This window comes from Triturus cristatus, chromosome 3_2, assembly GCF_964204655.1.
Source record: "Triturus cristatus chromosome 3_2, aTriCri1.1, whole genome shotgun sequence".
In the NCBI taxonomy this organism is placed as follows: domain Eukaryota; kingdom Metazoa; phylum Chordata; class Amphibia; order Caudata; family Salamandridae; genus Triturus; species Triturus cristatus.
The window spans coordinates 259538263-259549553 of NC_140584.1; the positions used below are offsets into that span (position 1 = coordinate 259538263).

Genomic DNA, 11291 nt, shown 5'->3' on the forward strand with positions numbered 1-11291 from the left:
CAGGCAGCTGGCGGCCCAGCACATCTTCTCTTGTGGCTCTCAGATCTTCCCGGACCCCCTGGTAAGCAGAGAGTTACGGTAGAGAAAGCTGCTTGAGTGGCTTCTTCTTTCTGTTGGTGTTAGCCAAGCAACATCATTTTGTAAATCTGGGCTTGCTTTCTTTAGTCTATGTAGGAGTGCTGGGTGGATATAAGGATGCGGAGGCTGTGTAGGTTTCAGAATTTTGGTGGTTTATTGAATATCATTAGTCAAACTAGTAATTATATATCAGTATAGGTTGTTTCTTAAGTTTGACAGGCTATTCTCTTCTAATGATGTTACTGATGATGTCTTTCCTTCCATCTGCTTTCTGTTGCAGGTCTTTCCCAAGAAGATGGCGCCACCAGTAACCTTGGAAAAGAAAGGGCAGTAAGTTGTATATGCCTTTTGTTATTAACCTGCCACCCGCACCTGTGAGGGTCATTAGTACATGGGTAACTTGTCAAGATAAGCCCTGTGCCTGGGACAGCCTCAGGCTGTACAGTTGTAGTGTGATCTCTCTGGTGCCCTTAAAAAAACTATTCTGGGTTTTCCCTGTCACTCTGGGCATGCAGTGTTTCCCCAAACTACAGAATACACCTGATAGCTCCAAGAATATCCCGGACCGGTGCTACACACCTGTGTCAGCAATAAACAGAAAAGCCTGTTTGCATCCCACACCAACAACAACAGGCTCCTTATTGCCAAAGGTATGCGGTTGTGCTCAGAGAAATAATGAAGGGAAATAGGCTATCACTAAGAACATCTTGGCTGCCTTCCCCTTGCTGGGCCCGTTCTCTTCCCCTAATCACTCACCTGCAATGGCGCAACTCTTCTGAGTTGCGGCAGGCCAAACAGCCAAACAGCGTCCTTCGGCAGCATCCACCACTCTTCGGTCCACGTCTCAAGAGACTTGTCGAGGTTGGTGGCAACGACCTCCCGGTGGCTGTTTTCTCCATCTTGCTTTTTCTGCATGCCTGTCGGTCCTTCTCTCCATCAGGAATCCTCCTGATCTCTCTCTCCTCCTGGCATCTTCTGTTTTTTAGTCTCCTCCTTCTCTGTCCACTGATTGGGTTGCAGTCATCGGGCCCCTGCCTCCATGTGCAGAGACAAAGCAGACGATTGTCACTGTTTCCTGCCTTTGGTATGTCCCGCCCGTTCTCACCCTTCTTTTCACTTTTTCTTTACATTTGCTCTGGCGGCGAGGCACAACAGAAGAGCAGACCCCAGGGTCTTTGACAGGTAAGTGGCGGGGTTCAGGAGAATCTTGCCCATATCTCTCCTCCCTTACTTTCTTACTCGTAAGAAAGGGTTCTTGGGGGTATCTTGAGAGATAATCAGCATGTGTATGTTCTATCCCTCTGCGATGGAATGTATGGAATCAGAAGGGCTGCACAGCTAAGATTCATCGCAACACGCAATCATTGTTCCCTTTGTTAAGGGCAATCCATTAAAGGGGGGCATAGTCTGTATACAGAGAAAATTCATGTCATCTAAGTAATATCTTAAGGATTCTATGTCCCATTTAATAGTCAGTGCTCCCTTTTCAACTATGCTGTAGTTCTTTTCTTGGGGAAACAACTTTCTGCTGATGTACACTACAGGTCGTTCTTCTCCAGCATCAACCGTCTGTGATAAGATGGCTCCAAGACCTACACTGAGTGGTGAAATTGGAGAACAAAGGGTTGAGTATAGTCAGGACTTGCAAGTACTGGTTCTGAGGTAGCACATTAATACCTGAAAGGCCTCAAGTACAGCCTGGGAGGGTTGTTTTTAGTTCTTGTTCTGCTTCCCTGGATTTCTTTAGATCAGTCAAGGGCGTCTGCTAGCTGGGAAAACCAAGGGATGCACCTTTTGTAGTAAGAGATGAGGCCAAGAAAAGCACGAAGATCTCTTTTAGTTTTTGGCATGGGTATTCGTGACATAGCTGCTGCTTTCTCTGACTGGGGTCCTATGTGGCCTTCCCCCAGAAGAAAACCTAAGTATCTCACTTTCCTAGCTGCCAGGTGATTTTTGGAAGGATGAACTTTCAGTCCACTAGTTCCTAAGGCATAGAGGACTGATTGTAAGTGTCTTAGCTGTGAGTACCATGAAGGGCTGTAGATTACAATGTCATCGATATAGGCAGCAGGATATTTTGCGTGGAGTTTCTGAATGGAATTCATCATTCTCTGAAACTCTGCAGGGGCCCCATGGAGCCCGAAAGGTAACACTGTGAAGTGGTATAATCCCCCTGGGGTGGATAAGGAGATTTCCTCTTTATCTTGTTCTCTCAAAGACACCTGCCAATAACCCTTGCATAGGTCCAATGTGCTTATGTATTTTGTCTCCCCCAATTTTTCAATCATCTCGTCTACTCTTGGGAGGGGATATGTGTCGAATTTGGATATTTTGTTGACTTCCCTAAAATCAATACAAAAGCAGATGGACCCATCTGGTTTTGGTACTAGGACTATCAATAAATTCCATTCGCTAAAGGAGTGTTCAATGACCCCCATTTGCAACATCTGTTTTACCTCACTCTCAATGACCTCTCTACAAGCCTCCGGTATCCTGTATGGTCTTAGGTGGACTTTCTTCCCCAGAGGTGTATTTATGTGATGGTCTATGATAGTGTTCCTGCTAGGCATAAGGGAGAACATGCCCTGAAAAGGATGTAGGGGCGTTCTTAGCTCTCGGTTCAAGCTTTCAGGGAGATCTGAATCAATACATTGGGTATACAAGGTAGTTTTCTCACTAAAGGCCCCGAATAGGACGGGAAGGGGTCCCTCCTATTTTTTTTAGAAGGTTTATGTGATAGATCTGGGATACCTTTTTTCAGAGTTCAATTTGATAGGATAAGTGACAGGGTCACTTGTTTCAACCTTGTATAGGGGCCTTGCCATTGACTTAAAAGCTTGTGTTCAGATGAGGACATCATTAAAAGGAGCAGCTCCCCTACTGACAAGACATGAGCTTCCGCTTTTTTATCATACTGAGATTTCTGGGCTTGTTGTGCGTTCTCCAAATTGGCCTTCACTATGTCTCTTATTTGACTTAAGTGCATTTTTAGACTAGCGACATATCCAGGAGGGGTTTTGTGTCATCCTTTCTTGTTCCCATTCCTCTTTGGCCATGTATAACAAGGAACGGGGTGACGACCAAAGTGTAACTCAAAGGGAGAAAACCCAGTGCTCTTTTGGACCTTACATCTTATTGCAAAAAGAGACAGGTATAACATATCCTCCCACCTTCTGGCTTCTAAGTCCAATAATTTGTTTAAGGTGCTCTTAAGAGTGGCAACATACCTCTCCAAGAGACCGTCAGTCTGTGGGTGGTATGTAGCAGTACTTATTTGCTTAATGCCCAGTTGCTGGCATACCTGCTTCATCAATCAGGAAATGAACAAGTCCCCTGGTTGGGCTAACACTCTTAGGGTTGTGTTGGGCTGTCGCAGAGCCACTGCCTTGGGATAACGAGTGGCATAGTCCACCATAACAAGACATAGTGACATCCACTGGGTGAAGGAAGAAGGGGACCAATAATATCCATTCCTACATTAGAAAAAGGTTCTTCAGTCACAGGAAGCAGGAGTGAGGGAACCCTTGAGGGTCAATAGCGACTATTCTTTTGGCACGCAGGACCCTTCCTGCAATATGTCTTAACCTGACTGTATATGCTTGACCAATAGAACCTATCCAGAATGGATTTTTCAATTTTTTTCTGTGTTAAAGTGACCACCCAGTTAATGGCTGTGGGCCAGGAATAATACTTTATTCCTAAATGGAATAGGTATTAATAGCTGTTGCCGGGGTTGGTTTTTTCCTCCCTTCCTGTATAACAATCCCCCTTTTTTGAAGAAGAGTACTTTCATTGGATCTTATTGTTCAGAAGCCGTGTTCCATGTTTCTCTGAACAGAGGGTCCTCATGCTGGGTAGCGTGGAAATTGCAATCAGAGCTCCAGATAAAGTCATCAGTACACACGGGTAATATGACTCATGTTGATTTCTTTTTCTTCTCTCCTTTGTTTCTTGCCTTTCTTTTTTTTGAAGTAGGCCACTCACTAGCCTCGGCCTGATAAAACAGAACGTTCCCCCATCAAGAGTCACCGTCCTTCCAGGTCTTTTGGACTAGGGTTTCTAAATTGGGATAGTTGTTACTGACAATTAGTGGTTCTGGAAGTTAAGGGATAAGGCCCACCCGTAGGGGTACAAATGCATCTTCTTGGAGTTGGAGGTGGATTTCCGTCATGGTATAAAGTTTCTTATCACCATGGGCGCATTGGATGTTCACCATTCCTGTTGGGCTATTCACTCCTCCTGGGATCAGCTGGGGTTGCATAACACGCTGTTGGCATCCCGTGTCCACCAGAGCTGAAACTGGTTCACTATTCACCTTTATCTGACAGTGACAGGGGGGACAAGCTCCAGTTGTAGAACAGTAGAGAGATCTAACCATGCTGACATCTATAGGCTCCTCCTTCTGGAGACAGTGCGAGCAATATGTCCAAATCACCCACAATGAAAACACTGAGGCCTGGTAAGTGGGGTTGTAGGAGAAGGACCAGGCAGCAACGTCACTCCTTCAGGCTTCTGGGTCAACCCTGTCCTGTGCGGTCTTTCAGCACCAGCCAGTAACCCTCCAACCGATTTCCTCCCGTCCTTTCTGTAGCTTGTGCACTGGGGTATAGGCAGTTGCAATTTCAACAGCTCTATCCAGAGTTAGTTGTGTATGTTGGCGTACCCATTTCTGAACAGTGGTATATAAGGAGGTTATGTATTGTTCTAAGTAAATCTTCTTGAAGATCTCCTCTTTGGTGGTGGTGATTGGTTTGAGCCACCGTCAGTTTTATCCTTTACTCAATAGTACAGGGCCCGTTGAGTCCCCTGTGGACCCTCCTTAATCTGTTGCAAACTCACCCTATACGTTTCCTCATCCACCCCTAGTCTCGCAAGAATACTCCTCTTGATCCCACCACAAGTAGTGGTTCCTTGGGGATTGAACTCGTGATAGGCGGTTTCCAAGTCTCCAGAGAGTAGAGGACCCAGATACTGACCCCCATTTCTGCCCACAAGCCGGGCAGCTGCTTGAGCCATACGTTCAGAATTACTAAAGAAAATGTCTGGGTCTTCTCCACCTACATATTTCTGCAGGGCCACCAATGGTAAAGCAGTGTGTGCCCTTTGTTGACCCAGTAAGTCAGCAAGTTTTCCTATGGTGGTATCCTGGGACTGAGCTCTGGGTGGTCAGGGCCTTCTGAAGGTTCGCTCTGTCTTCCGCACCTGTGGTTAAAAACTGTTCCATGGCTTTTTCCAGCTTCTGTTGGCTTTCCAACATGTGGTTTACCACAGCCTCCATATCGCCAGATCCCACTTCTGACACCATGTGTAGGAGGTATGGGTGGATATAAGGAAACAAAGGCTGAGTAGGATTCTGAATTTTGGTGATTTATTGATTATCAGAGTCAAACTGGTTAGTATTTCTCTGTATGGGTTGTTTCTGAAGTTCGATAGGCTTTTCACTTCTAATGATGTTACTGATGATGCTTTCCTTCTGCTTTCTGTTGCAGGTCTTTTCCAAGAGGAAGGTGCCGCCAGTAACCTCAGAAGAGTGCTGGAGCAGAGTTTTCTGTTAGAAAATTCTGGGGCTTTTGAAGCTCTGGCATGTCTATGCGTTTTATTAATTAATTAATAATTGACAACTAATTATTTGTCTTGTGCAAGTGAGTCTCATTTAATCAACCTGTTTGTCTTAACATAAGAGAAGGTTACACAAGGGTTAGATTATTTGTGCTGTATTTGTATTTACAATAACGTGCAAGTTTTCCATGTTTAAACGTTGCTGTGTGCTATTTATTTTGAGCACAAAACGCTGTCTGAATTAATGCTCTATATGTCGCGAAGCTAGATAAATGCATACACATAAGGGTATTAGTGGGGTTAACACTGTCTAATCATTATGATGTAGTAATCTTTATTTTGTCTCTTTAATTAAAGATGGTCTATTGTGGCCTATGGAGGCCTTTATGAAAATAACTGAGAATAATTTGAAGCCTGGCTGAGCTGTGGTGCAGGCGAGATCTATGATGTGACAAGGGAGACCCCTGCTGGAGTTCAGTTAACAGAAAAACTGACGGTAGTCCTTATATGGAAGTTTCCGGGAGGACATCAGCAAGTTTGGAGGATCTCCAAAAGAAATGTTCGTCCTTGGTGAACAATGGAGCCTCAGAAAGAACTCTGTGCAAAGGCTGGTTTGCCGAGGGAAGTGAACTTCAACAGTTACAAAACTTGATTCCTTTTCCGAGGATTGCGTATTATGACTTTTCTTGAGCGGAGATTTCAGGATGTTGCTAAGATACATCCCTTCCTTCTCGTTCTGCTCAGTGATACAATTAATTCATGTGGGTTTTCATTGTATTTTGCATTATAAAATGTTAGCTTAGGGAGGGCTCTCCCCACTCTTTCTTTCGTCGCCTTGCTGCGTGAACTTGCGTTGCTGAGGTCCGATGCTGAAGACTTTATCCTGAAAAGACTTTACAAGAGACTGGTCCTGACCCGTTCTGACACTAGTTAGAATAGGTAACTATGAGAAATGATTTATTCTGATTTTATTCTGACTAATTTTAGATAAAGCAATAAAACTTTTAAACATGGTGTTGGTTGTTTCTTTCCTTGTCGTTTATTGAAGACTTATTGATCATTGTTTATAGATTGTTTATATTATTTTAGACAGCCACTAAAACTGGTCCTATCGCCTAGATATAGATGCAGGGTGTTTAGGAGTTTTCTTCCACAGGTTTGCTGCTGGTAGAGTATCGGAGCATATGTTAGTGAAATGGGCCCTAGTGTATGATGAATGCATGTGCGTGTAACTGTGAAGATTACTCTATCTGTGGTAGCGGGCATATTTCTGATACCCTGATCTGTATCAATTTCTCTGGTAGCAGAGGATGGTTTAGATGGTTGTCTTGATCTGATAAGATAAGATTGCTTGTAAATTTGCTTATTGATTATTGATTTATTTTGATGTTGTTGGTATATGTACTAATATTATATGTTGGAGTCGTAATGTTGAGTTATATGTAGTGCTTCTGGAACTTGGAAGCTGGAAACAGTTCCGTAGTAGGGCAGAGGAAGGCGTATATGCTGCTCTCGGGAAAGACGGGATTGTAAGGAATTACGTGTGACAATTGAAGTTGCGCGTTCACATTGTCTGGGTTCGGAATCAGTGACATTGTATGTTACTATTAGAAATTTCTGGTATATAAGGAGTGTGTATCATAGTGAAGGTTATCTGTGAAACTCTGGTCTTAAGTCCCAAGGATCCGTAAGGATTGCCGTTAAAGCTTATTACGGGAGGAGTAGTAGGTATTCTCTGAGCTCGTTTGCAGAACTGGGCAGAGGTAAGCTGCTTAGTTGTTGTCAGTTATAATTCTGTACAGAGGCAGATTGTGCGCTGTTCTCAAAAAGCAGGATTCTGTGTGTATGTACTATATTTTTCTCGTATGAATGTGCGTGAATGCATATACATTTATTAATTGTAAGACTCTTTGGATAAGTCCTAGAGGAAACAGTTATGAGATGTATGTAAGTTGTTGACTCTTGAGAAATAGACTCTCTTTCCTATTCTGTAGTTAGCGAAGCAGACAATGGAAATGTTTTTATGTGGTAACTAACAGATTTTGTAGAAATTTTGACACACAAAGTCTACTGAGAGTTTTTGTAAAGGAGGGGTAGACGAGTGACAGAGACAGGAGACAGAGACTGCAGCGGCTGCTGACGTCAGAAGGTTCGCGCACTGATTGGATAGTGACTCAGAATAGGGTTCGCGCTAGGATTGGTGCGTTAGTGTGAGTCGCGCAGGGATTGGAAGAGCTGCTTAGTGACGTAGACGCCCCAGGACTGGTGCGTTAACGAGAATTAAGTTTGCAAACCTTTAAAAATAGAGAGTTTAATAAGAGTTAGCTAAAATGTATTATCAAGAGGAGAAAAAGAAAAAGACGTTCTTTGGAAAGGTTAAGAAGTGGTTTAGTAAGGATAAAGAGGTTAAGACAAGAGAGGGTGAGTTGCTACCTCCAGCGAAAACACCTGCATCCTTTATGGTTGCGAAATATGGATTACATACCTGTATATGGTTGCAGAATTGGGTTGGCTATACTAAAGAAGATGGTGTTCTAGCATTTCCAGAACATGGTTCATTTAATCTGGCCGTGTTAAGAAATTTACGGGAAAAGATGGCACATCTGGACCCGAAGCCGAGACCTACACAGTTCGAGGCTTTAGTGGAATGGGAAGAAGAAGTAATTAGTCGAGAAAGACAGAGAACTGGAGGTCAGTATAGATATATGTTTGGGAGGAGACATGATCGTGAAACACATCATGATCGAATGAAAAGGTGGCGGGATGCTAATATGTCAGAGGGATTATATCCTATGAGAACAGTTGAAGCTTCTGCTCCTTCAGAAGAAAGGGTTTCTGAGTCAGATAGGAGAAGATATGGAGAGTATGAAGATGAGGTCTTAAATGACATGATTTACAAGAGACCACCTCCATATAGATCAGAATCAGATGAGAGTACACCAGTTGTTTCTCCGATAAGAGATACAGTTGAGAAGGAAAAGATGACACCTGAATCAAGAGGTAGTGGTTCTTTCAGAGAGAGAGAGAGTCAAGGTAGTAGGGAAAATGCTAGACAATTAGCGAAGACGACAACAGAACTGACTGAGAAAATTAGAGAGTTAACGATGAATCTGGAAGCTGTTACGGTACCTGTAACTATAGGTCCGGTTATTCCTAGGTTTGACAGACAGAGAGCAGGTGAAAATGGACTGGTAGTTCCATATATTGCAAATGATTTGACAAATTCAGCTGGATCTTCAGGAGATTCAGATAAAAGAACAGGGAGAAATGACCTGAGACAAACAAGACATGACACAGGTAGTGAATTAATGGATGTTAGTGAACCTAGTTGTTCACGAATGCCAATTTTAGAACCGCAGAAAAAAGTGGTTCCAGTGAGAAAAACTGCAGAAATAACAGTTGACGATTTAAACGACTGGATGAAGGTTCTTCAGAAAAAAGATAAAGATTCACAAGTTATTGATGTGGTTAAATTACGTATAGAATTAGAAGAGCTTGTGACAGGAACAGTTCCAACAGAAATCCTGAAAAGTCATCATGATGGTGAATTAATGTTTATGTGCAAGAGCATAACATGGAGGGCAAGAAATACGCATGATAGATTGAGAGCGATAGCAAATGAGCAAGGAGTTGACATTGATAAAGTAAAGGCTTTACAGAAAACATACAAGATGGATTTTACGGAGAAGGACATAGAGAATTTGAATACATCTGGTAGAACAGGACAGATTAAGGAAATGGTGGCATTATTGCGAAGATGGGGTGACGTAGAAAAGTGGAAAGATAGGTGGTATAAGAAGAGAGATGAATCTGAAGATAGAACAACTTACTCAGCATTTCCAGTAAGAGAAAAAGAGAAACCAGTGGAGCAGTTTCCCATGAGAGAAATACCTGGAGGAGGATATGTACATGTTCCTTGGACCAGACAGGATATTTTATCATTTACGAATGATTTCCCTCGATTGAGAGAAAAGCCCGTCGAGTGGTATAGGCAGGTAGACAGGTTTGTGAAATTGTCAAAAGTGCTGTGGGTTGACCTGAATAGTCTGTTTGATATAATTGTTCCAGCAGACTTGTGGACTGAGTGTAAAATAGTTGTGAGTTGGCCTACTGAAGAATATCCAAGAGATTCAAGAACAGGGGCACCAGATCCGGAAGTGATGAGGAAATATGAGCAGGTGATGGTATACCTGAAGAGTAAAGTTCCACCAAAAGAGACAGACTGGGTTAAAATAGATCGAACACAACAGGAAGCAAAGGAATCAGTTCATGCTTTCTACGAAAGGCTGATACTGGCTTTTAAACAATTCAGTGGAGATGAACACCTGGGTGACAAGGATTTGAGTCATTTTGTATACCGATTTGTATATGGCCTTAGACCTGAAATTGGTGAGAGAATTCGTGAACACACAGTGGATTGGCAGAGTAAGAAAGTAGATGAGATTCTAAGACATGCAAAATATTTCAGTGATGAAATTGAAGCAAAACAAAGAAAGCTGAAGGAAAAAGCAATGTGGGCACAAGTGAAAGTTGCAGAAAGACAAGAAGCACAGTTAGTGGAACAGGCAAATAATCCAGGAAATAATACAGGGAATAGACCAAGATTTGCAGGAAAGGGAAGAGGAAGTCTTGAGGAAGCCAAAAAGAAGTTCCCGTGTCACAACTGTGGCCAACTGGGACATTGGAGATCTGAATGTCCTAATCCACCATTAAATGAGGGTAAATCCTTAAATCAACAGGTGCAGAATGAAGGGAATAACCAGCAGCAACAGCAACAACAGCAGAAAGTTGTGAGACAGCAGCAGAGTCAAGAGCCAAAACCACCTTTACCGCAGAATAGAGGGGTACAAAAGTACAGTCAGGATTCGGGATTCTTCAATGATGAGCAGGTAAACAAACCAAGACGTACTAACAAGGTACAGCAGTACTTGTTAAAGAGTGAAGGGAGTGAGTCTGAGGGTGATTACTGACGGTGCCGAGGAGAGGAAGAAGAGTGCATACTTGGTGCAACTCTAGAAATAGACCAGGCAGGACCATTTGTGGATGGGAAAATAAATGAGGAGAGTGTTACTTTTTTGGTAGACACAGGTGCGACAAGATCAACTGTCAGGTCAACAGATGTTAGAAATCTTCCTCTCTCGGATGAAGCAATCCAAGTAGTCGGTGTAGCCAATACACAAATCAGAACACGTCTTACTGAACCAGTGAAGGTACAGATAGGGAAATTTTCAGACATGCACAGATTTATTGTCTGTGACACGAGTCCAGTGAACCTGTTAGGTAGGGACCTATTGTGCAAAATGAACTGCACGATTTTCTGTACACCAGATGGAATAGCTTTTGAGACACCAGATGATGATGTTTTCTACCGAATGACTTTAGAAAATAGAGAAAATGAATTAATTGGTGCATTTCCAGTGTTTAATCCGGAGGATTTGCCTCAAGAGCTGAGAGACACGGTGAAAAGAATAGTTTGGGATTTTACTGGAGAGGATGTGGGATTGATGAATAATGTAGATCCAGTAAAGATTGCAGTGAAAGAGGGAATTACATATCCTAACATTCCTCAGTACAAAATGACGCCAGAAATAATTGAAGGGATAACTCCTATAATTGAGAAAATGATTCAGCAAGGAGTTCTGAGAGAATTACTG

At 42.8% G+C, this 11291-nt stretch overlaps 1 protein-coding gene across 1 annotated transcript in view; it reads left to right on the plus strand.

Annotated features, from left to right (window-relative positions):
- XKR8 (XK related 8) overlaps positions 1-6651 on the plus strand; it is a 187515-nt gene extending 180864 nt beyond the window's left edge. Inside the window, exons 3-4 of the mRNA XM_085647573.1 lie at positions 359-408; positions 5568-6651. Of these exons, the coding sequence (XP_085503699.1) occupies positions 359-408; positions 5568-5633 (116 nt within the window). The 3' untranslated portion in view covers positions 5634-6651. The remainder of the gene's footprint in view (positions 1-358; positions 409-5567) is intronic.
- The last annotated feature ends 4640 nt before the right edge of the window (positions 6652-11291 follow it).